The sequence below is a fragment of the Arabidopsis thaliana genome, chromosome 3 (genome assembly GCF_000001735.4).
Source record: "Arabidopsis thaliana chromosome 3, partial sequence".
Classification (NCBI taxonomy): domain Eukaryota; kingdom Viridiplantae; phylum Streptophyta; class Magnoliopsida; order Brassicales; family Brassicaceae; genus Arabidopsis; species Arabidopsis thaliana.
Window position 1 is genome coordinate 21,348,439 of NC_003074.8, and position 20,209 is coordinate 21,368,647.

At 35.3% G+C, this 20,209-nt stretch overlaps 2 protein-coding genes and 1 non-coding gene across 4 annotated transcripts; all 3 read left to right on the forward strand.

Annotated features, from left to right (window-relative positions):
• The first annotated feature begins 944 nt into the window (after positions 1–944).
• LPAT2 (lysophosphatidyl acyltransferase 2) lies at positions 945–4,755 on the forward strand. Its single transcript, NM_115625.4, has 11 exons — positions 945–1,390; positions 1,758–1,880; positions 1,990–2,029; positions 2,144–2,217; positions 2,513–2,572; positions 2,793–2,870; positions 3,031–3,189; positions 3,396–3,521; positions 3,765–3,857; positions 3,990–4,076; positions 4,150–4,755. Exons 1-11 carry the CDS (start codon positions 1,313–1,315, stop codon positions 4,399–4,401), a joined length of 1,170 nt encoding a protein of 389 aa, NP_567052.1. The 5' UTR covers positions 945–1,312; the 3' UTR covers positions 4,402–4,755.
• Positions 4,756–5,058: 303 nt separating this feature from the next.
• Positions 5,059–14,763, forward strand: NRPA1 (nuclear RNA polymerase A1; the record flags this gene model as incomplete). Of its 2 annotated transcripts, none has more annotated exons than NM_001339881.1 (21): positions 5,059–5,331; positions 5,427–5,596; positions 5,865–6,024; positions 6,124–6,429; positions 7,096–7,314; positions 7,407–7,574; positions 7,799–7,961; positions 8,141–8,328; positions 8,573–8,836; positions 9,035–9,123; positions 9,295–9,442; positions 9,556–9,774; positions 9,942–10,280; positions 10,363–10,507; positions 10,672–10,880; positions 11,315–11,517; positions 11,843–12,041; positions 12,126–12,394; positions 12,595–12,735; positions 12,948–13,701; positions 13,780–14,763. In NM_001339881.1, 21 exons carry the CDS (start codon positions 5,308–5,310, stop codon positions 14,374–14,376), a joined length of 4,974 nt encoding a protein of 1,657 aa, NP_001325828.1. The 2 variants fall into 2 exon arrangements, with proteins under 2 accessions (NP_001325828.1, NP_191325.1); NM_115626.1 differs by having other exon boundaries at positions 5,308–5,370; positions 13,780–14,376.
• Positions 9,281–9,475, forward strand: U2.2*. The gene has a single exon (NR_141497.1). It is a non-coding gene; the product is annotated as an other RNA (small nuclear RNA).
• Positions 14,764–20,209: the final 5,446 nt, after the last annotated feature.

Here is a 20,209-nt window from a genome sequence, read left to right on the forward strand (position 1 = left end):
TGATGAACTTGTTCTTTAGTTTGTTTTGATTCTTCATTATATTTAAAGAAAATTTGGTTAGATAGATCAACCACTTCAACAATACTTTTGTAACTTCAAATATTTAATAACAAAAAAATTAAAAAATGTTTGAACTTTACTGAAATGAAATTTCGATATTAGAATACTAAAGAATCAAACGTGCACTTAAATATCATTTAGTTTATATTTATACAAACCATGAAAGACTCTCATACTTTACACCGCACATAAACAATCAGAACCATACCAAACCATGTGAATAGAATCACAAAGACGTCATGCTTTAATTTACAAGCAAAAAAACAAAAGGCATCGGCTAGAGAATAGCAAAAAGAGGAAGAATTGAACGGAAAAATTGAAAACATATGGAACAAAGTGGAGCACTTAAACATCCACGGTAATATTAGTATATTAGTCACCTTCAGACTAGGGCCAGACATGAACAAAGGATTCGATGTTAGTGACAAGTAGCATATCAGACTAATAAGGATATATATTAAGCGGTATGGGTAACACATTAATCCTTTCTCCAATTACATTCTCTTTAAGGTTCTAAGATCCGCCACTAGGCCATTTTATTGGTAAAAGTAAAACCATTTTGGTGGTCGTCTATGAGTGTTAAGAATTATGTAACAATTTTTTTGGATTCACCTGAAATAAATCTGTTGATTTGAAATATTTGGACGTTACATTTCCATATATAAGCTTACCATACAAACATTATAATTAATTGGAAAGTCCAGCTAGCACTTTTTACCACATGCAAAGGGAATTAATCCTAACTTAAAAAATTAGGAGTAATCACATCTTGGTAGTGTATACCGATCAATTTCCGACAGACGTTTTTTTTTTCCTTGCCCATTGATTGCATAGTTCAAAACTTCAAAGTTGGCCAATCCAACCAAGTCGAAGAGATAGGAGATGTTTTGAAGTATGAAAACAAATAGAGGGGCTAAAATCAAAATAACAAGAAAAAACGCTTCTGCCGTGTTCGAATGTGTCCTCGTGATCATCTCCGTATATAATCAATCAATCAATAAAAATCCAGAGTTACAAACACTCTTCTCAAAATTTTCCCATTAAATCGCAAAGTTAATTTTGCGATTTTTTTTCTCTTTTTTTCTGGTTGGGTTATTTATTTTCCCCTTTTAAAAAACTTCTGCAACTTGTCTTGAAATCTGGGGTAAAATATTTCTTCATTGGTTTCTGGAAATCTCGGGGAACGATTTGTTGGGTTTTCTTCTTTGTACTCTCTCCTCACATTAGCTTTTGTTGGTGGGATTTTTTGAGGATGGTGATTGCTGCAGCTGTCATCGTGCCTTTGGGCCTTCTCTTCTTCATATCTGGTCTCGCTGTCAATCTCTTTCAGGTTTGGTTTCTGATTCGTTTCTGGTGTTACTCTTTTTAGATTCCGTTGTTGTTCTACATTGTAGATCCTTTCTTCTTTTGTTTTGATTCACTGCTTTTAGGGTTTCCTTCTCCAGAAACTTTGATTCTTTCGTTTTTGTCGGTGATTGTGTCTTAATTCTGAGTGTGCATATGAGAGTATAAGCTCGAAATTGACTCGTGGAGCTCATGCACTGAGCTATAGAGTGTTGTTTGATTCTGCGATTAAGTATCACTTTCTTCAGATTTATCTTGATTTCTATGTTGATTGAATCGAGGAAGGAATCTTTTTTTCTCTCAACTTCGTTTGCTTCAGTTTTGATGTTTACTACTACATATTGTTGTTTCAGGCAGTTTGCTATGTACTCATTCGACCACTGTCTAAGAACACATACAGAAAAATTAACCGGGTGGTTGCAGAAACCTTGTGGTTGGAGCTTGTATGGATAGTTGACTGGTGGGCTGGAGTTAAGGTATCCACAAGCTTTCTCCTTTTTACTAAATGGTTGTTAAGCTTGGATTTTGTTTTATCTTATCTAACTCTATGAGTTCCTCTCAAATTTCTTGTTTCTTTTCCCTTAGATCCAAGTGTTTGCTGATAATGAGACCTTCAATCGAATGGGTAAGTTCATATGCTTATTGGCAATCAAATCAGTTTCTGATGTCTTCAAGATATAAAATTCCTATGTAAGAACGAATCTGTAACTTCATTGACTGTCCTACTATTTTTTTCTAGGCAAAGAACATGCTCTTGTCGTTTGTAATCACCGAAGTGATATTGATTGGCTTGTGGGATGGATTCTGGCTCAGGTACATAATTTCACCTCACAGTTTCATCTATCTTCCTACGTTTTTGTTTGAATGCATAAATGGAGATCAACATAATAGACTTCTTGATGAGAAAGCATGTATACTTGCAATGGGACCATGTATTGCTTCCAAGTATCTACTTAAGAAAGATTATCTTAGGTAGAAGGTGACAGTCCCTAGTGATCATCTGATGAGATATGAGAGAGTATAGCATCATCATATTTTCTCTTAACACGCTCCCTGTTATGCTGTTTACATCTTTTAATCTATTGTTTCATATTTTCTTTCCTTGCAGCGGTCAGGTTGCCTGGGAAGCGCATTAGCTGTAATGAAGAAGTCTTCCAAATTCCTTCCAGTATGTGAATATTTTAGCTTACTGCTGTGTGCTTGCTAGATTTGAGAGAAAATAGTAGTAATCTTTAATTCTATTTCTGAATCTCTTCTATAAGTTAGAAATTTGATACCTGGCTTTGCGTTTGAGAAAAAATCATTGTTTTAGGTTAATACACTTCTCCGCCTTTTTTATCTGTTACATATTCATAGTACTCATAAACAGAATTTTCACACACATACAGGTCATAGGCTGGTCAATGTGGTTCTCGGAGTATCTCTTTCTGGAAAGAAATTGGGCCAAGGATGAAAGCACTCTAAAGGTATGGGTTTATAGTATCCTTGTGCAACTCATTTAGTTTTTGCTCCTGTGTAAAATGCTTATTAGCACGTGCAGCTACCTCGTTCATGAGGGGATTAGCCTAAAAATGCAGAATCTTCATTTCCAGACCATGAGTTATGTGTGTTTGTCTAAATTTACAGTCAGGTCTTCAGCGCTTGAGCGACTTCCCTCGACCTTTCTGGTTAGCCCTTTTTGTGGAGGGAACTCGCTTTACAGAAGCCAAACTTAAAGCCGCACAAGAGTATGCAGCCTCCTCTGAATTGCCTATCCCTCGAAATGTGTTGATTCCTCGCACCAAAGTAAGTTGTAATATTTTTCTTTTGTTCATTCCTGGGGCAACTTGATATCTTCTCTGTGTCCTTTAAAAAGCAAAATGATTGCTATGATGATCCAAAATCTCAATGCATGGGTAGCCTTTATACGTTTCATTTTCATCAGATCGACTTGGTGGTTGTTATTGTGATTTCTGCCCTAATTACTAGACTTGCTTGTATTTTTGTTTCAGGGTTTCGTGTCAGCTGTTAGTAATATGCGTTCATTTGTCCCAGCAATTTATGATATGACAGTGACTATTCCAAAAACCTCTCCACCACCCACGATGCTAAGACTATTCAAAGGACAACCTTCAGTGGTAAGCAAGCAAAAATATGAATAGGTCGTATAGCAGTTGAATCTTGCACTCTTCTCACAACAAATTTCAAAGTATGCACTGGCTTGGATCACATCACCATCCAATTTACTGAAACGAACATAACTCTTTATATCACCTTTACTTTTATAATGTGTAAGAAACCGTAGGACTCATCCCATCCCAAGCCTTTTTCTTTTAAAACCTCCTGCGCCATTAACGCAAACCATTGCTGCTGGTTTCAAGGTGCATGTTCACATCAAGTGTCACTCGATGAAAGACTTACCTGAATCAGATGACGCAATTGCACAGTGGTGCAGAGATCAGTTTGTGGCTAAGGTAAAAATTATGGATGTACTGGTATTTCCACGTTTCAGTTATTGGCAATAATATATTTGGTCAAGATTTGATAGAGAAAAGCTTGGAAAAGCTTTCATTTTGGTATTCTCTCATCTCGTCTCTGTGATACAGGATGCTCTGTTAGACAAACACATAGCTGCAGACACTTTCCCCGGTCAACAAGAACAGAACATTGGCCGTCCCATAAAGTCCCTTGCGGTGAGTCTATAAAATTCATAACATTCTCTTGGTTCCATCTATAAACTCACAAATCTCTTGATCTTTTTCTCAGGTGGTTCTATCATGGGCATGCGTACTAACTCTTGGAGCAATAAAGTTCCTACACTGGGCACAACTCTTTTCTTCATGGAAAGGTATCACGATATCGGCGCTTGGTCTAGGTATCATCACTCTCTGTATGCAGATCCTGATACGCTCGTCTCAGTCAGAGCGTTCGACCCCAGCCAAAGTCGTCCCAGCCAAGCCAAAAGACAATCACCACCCAGAATCATCCTCCCAAACAGAAACGGAGAAGGAGAAGTAAAAACTGGTTCTCACAGATCCAAACATCAAACACAACAAGAAGAAGCGCGTGTCAGTTTTGTTATAAGAAACAGAAAACCAAAAAAAAAAGACATCCAAATGAAAAATCCCTTAATATTATCAACTCCGTTTTGTTCAGCTACTATATTACTACTACTACTACTACGCAGCCTATGTCTCTTAGTCGATTGATGTATAGGGTCATGATCAAATCAACGATTTAATCCCTATAGTCCCTTGGGATTTTTTTTCTCAAGTGCATAGGCCTTGTATAACTTTCTATTTTTAGATTGGAATTTGGGATTGATATTAGACATTTTCCTTTTATTATTAAACTGTTTTGTTCCTTGGTTCTCATTGCTAGTGTAGAATTTATTAGGCACAAAACATGTTATTACAAGACGTTTTAGAAGAAAAAACAGAATTTATTCATGTACATAAATTATCTGACTAGACTAATCCTACTGGGACTTAATTGTGATTAGACAAAAAAAAATTCATTTTGAGAAGAAAAAACAGAAACCCGTTCATGGAATTAACTGAGATTAGACAAATTCAACTACAGTATGACGGTGATTACAGGGAGAATATCGTAAAAGAACAGGTTTTATTTTCTTCCATTTTTGATAGAACACATTTTTTTTTTTTTAATGAGTGTATAATATAATAAACACAATTTTTATTTTAGTTTTCTCAACCCTAAAACTAAAACCCTTTCACGCCGATTCAAAAGAAAAAAAAAACCTTCACAAGTCCGGTTGCTCGCGCCGCTTTTCTCTCTGTTTTCAAACTCCGATTAAAGTCCCGACTTGTATCAATTGATAAACCCTAATTGTCTCCGTTCTTGCTGAAACACTAATCTCGCCGCACAGTTTACACAGCCTCCAGAAGCGACACCGACGACGCAATGGCTCACGCTCAAACCACAGAGGTGTGTTTGAGTTTTCACCGCTCTTTATTGTTTCCCATGGTGTTCGACCTTGGATGGTTTATCTTATGTTCTCGAGTTTTTCCTTTTGAATCCAGGGAGCTTCCCAGGTGGTCGAATCTGTTAGATTCAGTTTCATGACAGAGCAAGATGTTCGAAAGCATAGTTTCCTGAAAGTTACCAGTCCTATTTTACACGATAACGTGGGCAATCCTTTTCCTGGTGGTCTCTATGATCTTAAATTAGGTCCTAAAGATGATAAGCAAGCGTAAGTTTTCTTCCATATCCTTTTACCATGGCCTGAATTATCATGCCTTTCTAAGCTCTTAATAGCTCGCCTTTTTCACGCAACTTTTATAAAGACCTCCTTTTTATACCTGTCTAGGCTTTGAATTGTCGATTCTTAGTTGGAAGTAGCTATTCATACACCGATTTGTTTGCAAGTAGCTATTGATCTTTATTTCTCTGATAATCTTGTTTATGTTTGGTCTTTTTTCTTTGCTTAATCTAAAGCTTTTCTTGTCCTCTTAATGCAGTTGCAATTCATGTGGTCAGCTCAAACTTGCTTGTCCAGGACATTGTGGTCATATCGAGCTTGTCTTTCCTATTTACCATCCTTTGCTCTTCAATCTTCTTTTCAATTTCTTGCAGAGGGCCTGTTTCTTCTGTCATCACTTTATGGCAAAACCGGAAGATGTAAGATATACATGAGATTAATTTCATTTTGTTGCGTCTCATTCTGCACTTACTAATTCTAATGTGCTTCATGCTCCTTTTTCTTCTTTTCAATTTAAGGTTGAAAGAGCTGTTTCTCAGCTGAAACTCATCATTAAAGGTGATATAGTTTCCGCGAAGCAATTGGAGTCCAACACTCCCACTAAGTCTAAGTCTAGTGATGAAAGCTGTGAATCAGTTGTAACCACTGATTCATCCGAAGAATGTGAAGATTCTGACGTGGAAGATCAGAGATGGACATCTCTTCAGTTTGCTGAAGTCACTGCTGTCTTGAAGAATTTTATGAGGTTGTCATCAAAGTCGTGTAGTAGATGCAAAGGAATTAATCCTAAACTCGAGAAGCCTATGTTCGGATGGGTTCGCATGGTATGTTCTCTTCTAATTGTTCCTCCTAAGCAGATTTTATTATGGTATGCTTAAATGAGAATTTAGTCTTTGTTCTGTTATTGGCGAAAACAGACTACATTCTTCTTGTTCTTTTAGAGTCTTTGGGAGTTGTAGGTCTTGGATTGTTCCATTTAGCCCTGGTGCTTGCTCTGTTGTTTAGTGTGCGTATGAAACGTGTCTTAGGAAGCATGATTAGCCAAATCCCATCAAGTTCAGTATGTTCCTGTTTTCTCATTTTCTTTTTATCTTAAGAAAAATAACTTTCACAATTGATATCTGGCAACTTTGACAATAGTTTTATTTACCCCTTCTCATTTCTGTCGTATTATTTCTTCCTTGACATTCTATTAGGTTTGAAGACTAAACAAAGTCAGACACATATAGGACCTCATACTTTTTTGTATTGATTCTGTGGATTGTAGAGAATGTATTTGTTGCCCTCATACTTCTGTAGTTTGTCCCTTATAAAGGTCTATTCGTAGACATTATATATAACATGTGTGCACTGGATTGCCAAAGTGAATTTCCATGTCCAGCATGTTTCTGCTTTTTTTTTTTTTTTTTTGTTCACTTCTCTATGTTATGCTCCTCCTTGATATCAGCAAAAGATGTGATATTCCTTTCAATAACAATCTTTTTAAACAGAGAGCAATGAAAGACTCCGATGTTGGAGCTAATGTCATTCGAGGGCTTAAGCTAAAGAAGTCCACTAGCAGTGTTGAAAATCCAGATGGCTTTGATGATAGTGGCATTGATGCATTATCAGAAGTTGAAGATGGTGATAAAGAGACAAGAGAAAAGTCCACGGAAGTAGCTGCAGAGTTTGAAGAGCATAATTCTAAAAGAGACCTTTTACCGAGTGAGGTTTGTTTCTAATATGGCCTAACTTTATAATAAGGCACGGTTAAAATTTTCCAAATTTGTAATAGTGTCTTGCTATTATTCACTTGTATCAGGTCAGGAATATCTTAAAACATCTGTGGCAGAATGAGCACGAGTTTTGCTCCTTCATTGGTGATCTTTGGCAGAGTGGGTCTGAAAAAATTGACTACTCTATGTTTTTTTTGGAGAGTGTTCTTGTGCCCCCTACTAAATTTAGACCTCCAACAACAGGAGGTGATAGTGTAAGTAATTCCCTACAAATTATAATGTTTTGATGCTTCTATATCCTCTCTAATTTTTGGAGTTACTTTTAATTTTGTAACTTTTGGCATTACCTCTGTGCGTCACTTTCTGTCCATGTTCTCTCGATCTTCCTTTTCCAGTTTTATATCTCCTATACTAACAGATGGTTGTTCCCATTAACTCATGTATGATCATAATTCTCTTACGATTTTGTTTCTTTCAGGTTATGGAACATCCTCAAACCGTAGGACTAAATAAGGTCATAGAATCCAATAATATACTCGGGAATGCCTGTACTAACAAATTAGATCAGTCGAAGGTAATTTTCAGATGGAGGAATCTTCAAGAATCAGTCAATGTCTTGTTTGATAGCAAAACTGCCACAGGTTAGCTTCTTGCCATTGTTTGATATGTATCTATTACTAAAGAGCTTCCTTAGTTTTCTCTAGTTATGTATAGCAACCGGCTACCCCACTTTTTTATCTGTTGTCTTGTTGACTTGACAGCCTCTTTAGAGCATCTTGTATTGGTGTAGACCGACTATTATCGCTAATTTCCTTTGCAGTTCAAAGCCAGAGAGACAGCTCTGGAATATGTCAATTGCTGGAGAAGAAAGAGGGGCTATTTCGGCAAAAAATGATGGGAAAGAGAGTGAATCATGCGTGCAGATCTGTGATATCTCCAGATCCTTATATCGCTGTTAATGACATCGGAATTCCTCCTTGTTTTGCTTTGAAATTGACGTATCCCGAGGTATGATGTCATATGTCGGTAAATTGCACTCTTGACACATCATTATCTTTGGCTGTTAAATCACACGTCCCAACACTCTTAGATGGAGAAAATGTTGGGTTATTCTTTTCAGATTTTGCATCATTTTCCTCTTTTGGTGGAGATGACTTGTAGCTATCCTTAGATTTACAAAGATACTTGTCCAACCTATAGTGGAGCCTTATGTTTGTTTTTCCGGAAGTGAAAGTTAAATGTATTGCTGCAGAGGGTGACTCCTTGGAATGTGGAGAAGTTAAGGGAAGCTATCATTAATGGTCCTGACATTCATCCTGGAGCTACACATTACTCTGACAAATCATCTACAATGAAGTTGCCCTCTACCGAAAAAGCACGAAGGGCAATTGCAAGAAAATTACTGTCCTCACGAGGAGCCACTACAGAACTTGGGAAAACTTGTGATATCAACTTTGAAGGTAAAACTGTCCATCGACATATGCGAGATGGTGACATCGTCCTTGTGAATCGTCAGGTGTGGACACATATTGTTTTATTTCATCAATGTTGCCTATATAAAATGTTTCTCAAATTTTGCGAAGTGGGTTTCCCAGGACGTTTTTTCATTTCTTTCTTCAGTATTTAATACGGACTCAGGCATTGTTTGGTGTACACCTTTTTGTCTGTGCTAAATGTTAAATTTATGTTCTCAACTATTTTTTTTCACTGGCAGCCAACATTACATAAACCTAGCTTAATGGCGCACAAGGTCCGTGTTCTGAAGGGGGAGAAAACACTTCGTCTCCACTATGCAAATTGCAGGTAGACTCCTGTGGATATAGAGAATGCCGGATCTCCCAGATGTCATTATTTACCTTGTTTGCAATCTCCTTTCAAATTTACATTTGTGGACCTTTACCATGTCTCGGTTTATTTTCCACATGCATTTGACTTTTATCTCAAAAGTGGCTTAAAATATTGCTTTGGTTGCAGTACATACAATGCAGATTTTGATGGTGATGAGATGAATGTGCATTTTCCACAAGATGAGATTTCACGTGCTGAGGCCTACAATATTGTCAATGCTAACAACCAATATGCTAGGCCTTCTAATGGCGAGCCACTTCGAGCTTTAATTCAGGTTTAACTTCCATGCTATTTCTTCAAACCTTTAGTTTGCTTTTATCATTGTCTTGATTTCACGAATTGGGTTGTTTACCAGTGATATTTATTGACTTTGTATTTTCTTAATAGGATCATATTGTCAGTTCCGTTTTGCTTACTAAAAGGGACACATTTTTGGACAAAGATCATTTTAATCAGCTTCTCTTCAGTTCCGGTGTCACTGACATGGTACTCAGTACTTTTTCTGGAAGATCTGGCAAGAAAGTCATGGTATCAGCTTCTGATGCAGAACTGTTGACAGTCACGCCTGCTATTTTGAAGCCAGTGCCTCTTTGGACTGGGAAGCAGGTAATCTTTGTATGCTCTGTTTTGTTATCTTAGTTCTTATATAAGTTGGTTTTTCCACATGTGGCTATGTGCTTTTGGTATACAAACTGTATCTAGGGAGTCATCAATGGGTTCACTAAATGCTTTTACTTCTCATGAGCTGAGTTCTGGTTATTCGTCTCTGCTAGGTCATCACTGCAGTGTTGAATCAGATAACCAAAGGTCACCCGCCTTTCACCGTAGAGAAAGCTACCAAACTTCCAGTTGATTTCTTCAAATGTAGATCTAGAGAAGTAAAACCTAACAGTGGAGATTTGACCAAAAAGAAAGAGATTGACGAGTCATGGAAACAGAATCTTAATGAAGATAAATTGCACATCAGAAAAAATGAATTCGTCTGCGGTGTGATCGACAAGGCTCAGTTTGCTGACTATGGGCTGGTTCATACAGTGCATGAGCTTTATGGTTCAAATGCTGCAGGAAATCTGCTCTCTGTTTTTAGTCGTCTCTTTACAGTCTTTCTTCAGGTGTGCTCTCGTGTTGTTGATAATTTTATTTTCATTTGTTACAGAGTTTTGCATCCTGAATCCTTGTTTTTACAACTTTCAGACCCACGGTTTCACCTGTGGCGTTGATGATCTTATTATTTTAAAAGATATGGATGAAGAGAGGACGAAGCAACTTCAAGAATGTGAAAATGTTGGTGAAAGAGTACTCCGTAAAACCTTTGGCATAGATGTTGATGTTCAGATAGGTATGTATATCTTGCTGGAAAGTATGTATTGCATTAATGTGTTCAGACTTGCCACCATGGTCATTTGTTACATTCTGGAGCACGGATGTCCCTCTGTTATAGTATGAGGCATTGAAATTGTAGTTTATCAAATAAACTTGATATATATACTGTCTTGCCTGCAGATCCTCAGGACATGAGATCCAGAATAGAACGAATTCTTTATGAGGACGGGGAATCTGCTTTGGCATCTTTGGACAGGAGCATCGTAAATTATCTCAACCAGTGTTCAAGCAAGGGTGTGATGAACGATTTACTGTCTGATGGGTTACTAAAAACACCTGGAAGGAATTGTATATCGCTAATGACGATATCTGGGGCTAAGGGCAGTAAGGTGAGTTTGTGGTGCCTCCTTCAATATGCACGGTGTTGTTGATAGTTTAAGTACGCATTTTCAGTATCTAGAAGTCGGTTTGTAGCTTCTGTGTTCTTAGAACCCATCTTGTCATCCTTCTGCAGATTTTTTAGCTCATGCCAACTTTTCCAAGCTATAACTTTTAATATTTAGGGAAGGAGATAAACAAGTTGGTTTTTGAAAATATAGATAACTTATTATTATCAATTTGATATAGATTTACTTTTGTTGTTTTTCCAATGAAGCCTATTAGCTCTGAAAGTAAATTTTACAACTTTCTCTGCATTCAACTAGGTGGAGTTGCTAGCTCTAAACATCATATATTATAGGGATATAGTTTTGTGGAGAGTAAATTACAATTTTTGGGAGGCGAAGCTTTATCATTTCATTCTTTTGTTGTCTACTTTGAGCAGGTTAACTTCCAGCAAATCTCTTCACACCTTGGCCAGCAAGATTTAGAAGGAAAAAGAGTTCCCCGAATGGTTTCTGGGAAGACATTACCTTGTTTCCATCCATGGGACTGGTCCCCTAGAGCTGGGGGATTTATTAGTGACAGATTCCTAAGTGGTCTTCGCCCCCAAGAATATTACTTCCATTGCATGGCTGGACGAGAAGGGTAACTAATACTTATCCTACATAAATTATATGTTAATTACTTTTAAGATAGAAGGTGTTTCAAACTTCTTTTCTGATAGTGGAGCTGTCAAATTTTCTACTCTTCGACTTTCAAAAGATATGCTATTCTTTGAAGGATGCTGTCGCATTGCAAATTGATGTGTGGGCATTCACTTTGATATATCTGGTTTTTGTGTTAAACTTTTACTTGGTTGAGGTTTTCTGTTGTAATCCTTACGAAAATTTTGTTAAGAGTCGGTCAGCATCAGCTGGTTTGTTATCTTTATTTCGTCGCATTGTGAACACTTAAAAATTCTGGTCTGCAGGTTAGTTGATACTGCAGTGAAGACATCGCGTAGTGGGTATCTGCAAAGATGCTTGATGAAAAATCTTGAGAGTCTTAAAGTCAACTATGATTGTACTGTCCGGGATGCTGATGGGTCCATCATTCAGTTCCAATATGGTGAAGATGGTGTGGATGTTCATCGGTCTAGCTTCATTGAAAAGTTCAAAGAACTGACAATAGTAAGCCTTCGTTTTTGACAGTTTACCTTTTCTTTATCTGCTCTTGGGAAACTTATGTGGTTATTTTAACTTACTTTGGTTCAGAATCAAGATATGGTCCTTCAAAAATGCAGTGAAGACATGCTATCTGGAGCTAGTAGTTACATCAGTGATCTGCCTATTAGTCTTAAGAAGGGAGCTGAGAAGTTTGTAGAGGCAATGCCTATGAATGAACGTATTGCTTCTAAATTTGTGAGACAAGAAGAACTACTGAAGCTGGTGAAGTCAAAATTCTTTGCAAGTCTTGCGCAGCCAGGGGAGCCTGTAGGTGTACTTGCTGCTCAATCTGTAGGAGAGCCATCAACACAGATGACGTGAGTTTTTTTTTTCCTTTTTTATGTTGTGGTCTTGCTAATTCTTTCACCGTGCAAATTAGGAACTGAATCACATTGGTACTCATATTTATAAATCTTAAATCTCTGAGTAATATGAGGATGCTTGCAGCTTTTGCCTTTGCTTTTGCATCTTTCCTGAAATATTTGCATATAAAATCCTTTGTTCTGTCAATTAACAGGTTGAATACTTTCCATCTTGCTGGACGTGGAGAGATGAATGTGACACTTGGAATTCCACGTTTACAAGAGATTTTGATGACAGCTGCAGCAAACATTAAGACACCAATAATGACATGCCCGTTGCTGAAAGGCAAAACAAAGTAAGTTGGTTTAGTTATGTTGGCGTTAATTATCTCTCGACTTCTTTCATTACTAAAATTAGAAAACAGAAAATTGATGGGCAGCTTCTCTTAGAACTGTATTTTTGTGGTGACATATAATATGAAAGTGCAACATTGGCCATTGACTGTCAACATCTTGGAGATATTACACGTGAAAAGATCCTAACTTTTATGATTTGTCGTTTGTGCAGGGAGGATGCAAATGATATTACTGATAGGTTGAGGAAGATAACGGTGGCAGATATAATAAAGAGCATGGAACTGTCAGTTGTACCATATACGGTTTATGAGAATGAAGTTTGTAGTATTCACAAGCTTAAGATAAATCTCTATAAGCCAGAGCATTATCCGAAGCACACCGATATCACTGAAGAAGACTGGGAAGAGACGATGAGGGCTGTATTTTTAAGGAAGTTGGAGGACGCTATAGAGACCCACATGAAAATGCTCCATAGAATAAGGGGCATACACAATGATGTCACAGGTCCAATAGCTGGAAATGAAACTGATAATGATGATTCTGTAAGTGGAAAGCAGAATGAAGATGATGGTGATGATGATGGCGAGGGTACAGAAGTTGATGATCTTGGTTCAGATGCACAGAAACAGAAGAAACAAGAAACAGATGAGATGGATTATGAGGAAAACTCTGAAGATGAGACGAACGAACCATCTTCAATCAGTGGAGTAGAGGACCCTGAGATGGATAGTGAGAATGAGGACACAGAAGTTAGCAAGGAAGATACTCCGGAACCGCAGGAAGAGTCTATGGAACCTCAAAAAGAGGTAAAAGGGGTAAAGAATGTCAAAGAACAGAGTAAAAAAAAGAGACGGAAATTTGTTCGAGCTAAAAGTGACAGACATATCTTTGTGAAAGGTGAAGGAGAGAAATTTGAGGTCCATTTCAAGTTTGCTACAGATGACCCTCATATTTTACTTGCCCAGGTACCTTTTTTTATATAAAAGCTAGGTCTCTTATGACTTTGATGATGTGAGCAAAGCCCTTATTTTTCTTTCTTACAGATTGCTCAACAAACGGCGCAGAAGGTTTACATCCAGAATTCTGGGAAGATTGAACGATGCACAGTGGCTAATTGTGGTGATCCTCAGGTGATCTACCATGGAGACAATCCAAAGGAGAGAAGAGAAATATCCAACGATGAAAAGAAAGCCTCACCAGCTCTCCACGCATCAGGAGTTGATTTCCCTGCACTGTGGGAATTCCAAGATAAACTTGACGTCAGGTACTTGTATAGCAACAGCATTCACGATATGCTCAACATTTTTGGAGTTGAAGCAGCTAGAGAAACAATAATCAGGGAAATAAACCACGTCTTCAAATCATATGGCATTTCTGTAAGCATCAGACACTTGAACCTCATTGCAGATTATATGACCTTTTCCGGTGGATACCGACCAATGAGCCGTATGGGAGGAATTGCAGAATCAACTTCACCATTCTGCAGAATGACTTTTGAAACAGCCACTAAGTTCATTGTCCAAGCAGCTACTTATGGAGAAAAGGACACATTAGAAACCCCCTCTGCTAGAATCTGTCTTGGCTTGCCTGCGCTTTCAGGAACTGGATGCTTCGATTTGATGCAGAGAGTGGAGCTCTGAGATTCAGTACACTTTCATTATGGTCCACAATTTAGGTTCTTCCTTTCAAATCATACTCCAATGTTTCTCAAGTCTGATGACATCACTTTTGAGGTTGATTGTTCTGTCCAATCCTCAGGTGGAGCCTCTTGCTCAATTATCTCTAATTTAATATATCTGTAGTTTATTTTTTTTATTTTAGACTTTTTGGTATCCCATAAGTGGATAGATGTATGTATCTGCCGACATATTGAGCAAACGTTTGGAGGCATTTTTTGAGTGACATTTTGATCTGATTTGATGTGTTTCGCTTACGATGTTGTAATAACCAGCTTAATTTGTCATTCCACCTAATTGTGTTAGGTACTTTCTGTTTTCTTGAATAATTTGGTGTCGGTTTTCGTTTATGGCTTCACGGGCGGTTTAATATGTGCACTGCGGTATATATAAAAATAAATTTACATGTAAGTTTGATACTATTCTGTTTGCACCAATCCTTCCACACACCGGACCGTCTCAACCCACATGTGTCCTAAGGAATACAAGTTCAGAGTCTTAATGTTGGAAAACATGTGTTGTGATAATTACGTTTTGCGAAAACCAAGTATTTATTGTTTTGGTGCTAACTAGTGTTTTAAAAACACGGTCGTCTAGACGTTCATACAAGTTATATAACTTGATAGTCATAGTATTTGATATAAATTTAATGAATGTTTTGTCTAATTTTTATTTATGATTTAACACTTTTGTTTCTTTAATCGATGTTTTAAAATAAATGTCTAAATAGTCTAAGATCACATAAAAATAGATGAAACCGATTAGTTTTTAAACTTATTTTATGTTTTAGATTTTGGTGAACACTTCATAATGTCGCCTTAAAAAATGAATCGAATGGTGAAAGAGACAACCGAGATTAGTTGTTTGAATCCACGATGTTTTATTAGTTTATTTTCGTCATTGGTAATCTCCTACTATATTTGTTACAATGTTAAACATTTAGTTGGATTTAAAAAATTTAATCATTTTGTTATTATTGTTTGATTTTATATTTTATTAAACATGATTTGATTATTTTTGTTTTTTTATTTATAAAAACTCTAAGATCTCTATTAATATTAATTTATTAATAAATTTTAATCAATTGGTCCGTAGTTCAAGCTAGTTGATCCGATGACCCAAAAGATAATTCGGTTCATTATCTGGGTCGGGTTTAAAAACATTGCTGCTCGCTTAACATCTCACACCTATTGCTAACATAAACTCTTAGAATTATTCAGTTTATTTTGATTTAAGACGGTCAAGTATCCTTTCAATAACAAAGAGGAAATATTTGGAAAATAGTCATTTACTTAGTTTCTTTTGAAATTTTGCATGGTGATAAACGAAACATTTTATTATCTACAATATCATTTGTGTCAAGTTGAGTACTCATAATAAACTTGGATACGGACACAAATGCATTGCTTTTGATTTAATTAACCGCGGTGCTCATAGTACGTATGCTTTAAAATTGAAACTAGTAAATGTAGAAAAACATATATACTGCATCTCGAAAGTTTTGTTTTAACAGTGAATCATCTAAATTTAAGGTCTTTAAGATAGTACATATCACACAGAAGAAAATGTTTTCCCTTCCAAACATTCTGATTTGACAATATATAGTGCATCAATTATTTTTAAAAGTAACTGAGAAAGATGAATGAAAAAGAAAATGAAGAGGGATGTTTAGATAAAGAAAAACAAAAAAAAAAAACAAAAAACACAAGAGTGGAGGAAACGACGACGTCTTCACTCTTGAGACTACCCCTCGTGCTGTCTTGAAAGACTGCCCCAAGTTGTGAATTTGGTCAACTCCTCCCGACACCTCTTTTATTACGTACTCTCCCTAGCTTTTGTCTTAAGAAAAGTATAGTAGTTATTTACTTGATTCATTGCATTTCTCATGATTGTTACTATTAATTCAAAAAAGAAGTTACAATTCTTTAGTGTCTTTCCACATATTATTAGAAATGTAACATTAGCTTATTTAATAGCAGCAATGGATGTTTTTTTTATCACACTCAGATCGATGTCCTCCATCGCTGCAAAAATGCCTGCATGTTTCACTAACATTTGCTCTTTCTTTCCCAAACCCAAGACTGATATTTTATTTGTTCCCTTCATTTTCACTAGCTCACCAATACATTATTATAGTATTAAGCAAGATTCAACAAATAGTTTACTTGTCTTTTCTAAATGGGTTTATTTATTGTTTTTCAGTTATCTTTTTTTTTTCTCTGTCATGGTAAATCAAAAGAATCTCTCTATACCAAATTTTATACATTTCTCTATCTGTTGGGACTAGAATATTTCCTTTACAATCTTTTTCAATTGGAAATAAAATTAGAGAGAACAAACTAGTCGTTTCTTTGGAAAGGTTGATGCTCAAGTCACTACTAGCTTAACCTTTATTAATCTATTCTATTATAAAAAATTTATTAACTTATTTTATTATAAATTCCAAAATAAATTAACTAGACTACAAGATCATTCTGAAGTAAAAGTTTGTATATATCGGTTTTGCATAGTAAACTCTTATATATTTTGGTGTCTTAAAAAGGTGTTGATAACCGACAAAAACAACATAAAACAAGTGAAAAATATACAAAATTTCTACTTCAATCATTGGAGTAGTTAATTGTGTTTAGATTTAGTTATTCAGCAATTCTTTATTTTTGTTAATGCATATAGATCATTGGAACAATTCTTTCTTGCTTTCTTGAATTACACTAATTTTCTCGTATGTGTACCCACCAAACAAGAAAAGGTTGGTCTAAAGATTTTATTTAAACTTTATTTGAATGCTGCACTCATTTTTTCGTCCTTTTATTAAATATTCACCCTTTTGCTTTAAAGGGAAAAAGAAAGTTGAAATTTGATAACATTGCTGCAATGTTTTTAGTTATAGAAATACGATTATATTAAATAATATGATAGTTTAAATGGTAAAATGCGCTCCTATCTATCATAACAAATGATGAGAATAATTGAAAAAAATGATGAGAATTGCCATGAGTGTTGTGTGTTTGCGATCGTGTATATGTATATAAGCATAATTATAACAAAAGAGTAGGTGATATACACATTAGGTGAAGCCTAGAGTTTGTGGTACACTTCCTTTAAATTTGAATTGTCCAAAAAATTAGTAGGTCACTATTTCTCTTCCACAATGTCCCCACCAACATATTATATATATATATATATATATATATATATATATATATATTTGTTTTCATATACTAATTGGCGCAGTTGTCTTAGAGACTGTCTTTCTGCTGCAAAACATAAAAACGGATATGGAACGAAATTGAACAAACCTGGTTAATAAGAAAGCAGAACAAACGAAACAAGTAAGGTAAAAAGAATGATTCAAAAATTTCTAACTAACGTTTCAGCTTAACTTTTCAAATTTTATATAATTAATTTAATCCATAACTAACTAACACATTTATTTCATTATACCAAAAATAAATCATCACACACTAAACTAGAGACGCATGACCGTGCCACATCCTTCCTTCATTTGTCAACAGAATATTAAGTTATTAACAGTTGGGTCCCAAGTTCGACACTCATAAAACAATATATGTAATTTGAGGAAGATGGAAAAACTTCATGCAACACTGTTTCTGTTTTTTTGTTCATATGAAAGTTATGGTCAGTTTTCGCCAATGCAGATTTTCACTATATATAAGATATTTTCTTTTTCTTTTTTGTGCTCTACAAAAATGGAAAGAGCAATACACAAGAAACAATGAGAAAACTATATGACAAGCTAATACAAGTCTTTTTTTTTTGAACAAAGCTAATACAAGTCTAATATCCCAAAAATTCTTATAAGATTCTTATATGTAAGTTGATATCATCATCTGATCTAATCGTCATAGCTTCACAGCAGATCCAAGATTAACGTTTCACAACTCAACAAAATAATTCTTTTTAATTACTGTACGTATACAGCAATATGTAATTTAAAAAAATAAAAATAATAAATGACCGTATGTATTTATTGCAGTTCTACCAGTTGAACTCAGCAAACAGAATCACTATTTAAACCTTTAGTCGTAGTATCGATAAAACTGTTTCATATAAGAAACATCACATGCAATATAAATGTTCTATATAGAATTAATGATGTCATGACCCGACACATAAATTTTAAATTTTATCATAATATACATAAAAAGGTCACATCCAAAATAAAACCTAAGCACAAAGAGGGACATAGAAGAACCATATGGTGATGGCTTCTCTCTCCTGCTCTATGGGTATATATAACACACATACAAATAGTCACAATGTGTTGCTTGTGAGGGCCCAGCCTCTTGTATAAGGCCGAAGTCTTATTCCGTTGAAATTCTACTCAATATGAGGTTTACCTACTAAGACCCATATTATATCAAATCCAAAGAATGTTTCTCAAGTTAATATCCTAAGAATATTATCCATTATTATTATATATCCTCCTAACATTAGGTATTTTCCATCATCATATCTTGAAAATTTCTACAATTTTTTGTTCTTTTACTTTGATAAAGATACCATCCATTTGTTTCAACAATTGTTGAGCTACGTAAATAACACATTTTAGAAGTTTCACCATGAAAAACAAGTTCTACAGCGGAATTATTCAACTACCATAATATCAAAATTTAATTCGGGCATATTCAACTCCAGTACAGAATTTATACACCATGCATCTACACAGATAAATGCTGCAATCGATCAAGTTAAGATGTGAATGTGTTTTGCATAATTAACTGATTGGTGGATTAAAGATGAGGTCGAAATAATCCAATGTAGATGTTACTGGTGAAAATAGTACTCATGTTTATAACCTACATATATTGCCAAAAACAACAACATTACAATTGCAACAGTGAACATGAAATGTTCTTTGTGAACATGTGGTTCGTTTTGTGCATAAATAGTGTCATGATGGATATATAAAACCAAATTATGTCATCACAAAAAATACACTAGTATTGTGACAATAAATTAAGATCATGATTTATTTTTATTTTTCTTAAAGAAATTTAAGATCATGATGTTTATTAATATTCGGAACTTAAATGTATATATGCGTAATCATCACAACTTTCATATACTAATTAAAATTGATTAATGCCAACTCACATATATATATGCGAATAATTTGAATGAGTTTAATGAGAATCAGATTTTGAACTACGATATGTGGTAATGTAGGCGATACGTAATATGATGGGTCCATATATTAAAACCGAATCTAGCACATATATTATATCATCGCCTGATTACTTTGCATCATAACAAACATGGATAACTTACTCAGCGAGCAAAAAGTTATCTTGGAGAGAAACTGAAATTTTGTTTACAGTAGACTTTGGGTCACCGTCAGAAAGAAATGATTTATGTTTTCACATATATTATCAATTATTCGTTATTATGGACGGAAAGCCTATAATTTCCTAGAGAGACCTTTTCTAGCTAAAGAAAATATATTTTCAAATCGATAGAATTGCATTTCGTAACTAAAAAAAAAACACAATTCAGCATAACTAAAAGGGTTGTGTTTTTTTCTTTTTCTTTTTCACCGATTATATATAGTAAATAGCTTTTCAGCAAAAATTAAATGTGTTCCGCATTTTTATTCGACCGATATTTCATTCTTCCTTTGTTCATAGATTTGAATATACATATATATCTATATATATATATATATATTATTGTGCCATAACAAAGAAAGAATAGATAATTGTTTGTTTGTGTATAATTTAGAATTATAGATATTGGGTAAAGTGGAGAAGGAAGAAAAGGAACAGTGAGGCAGGAT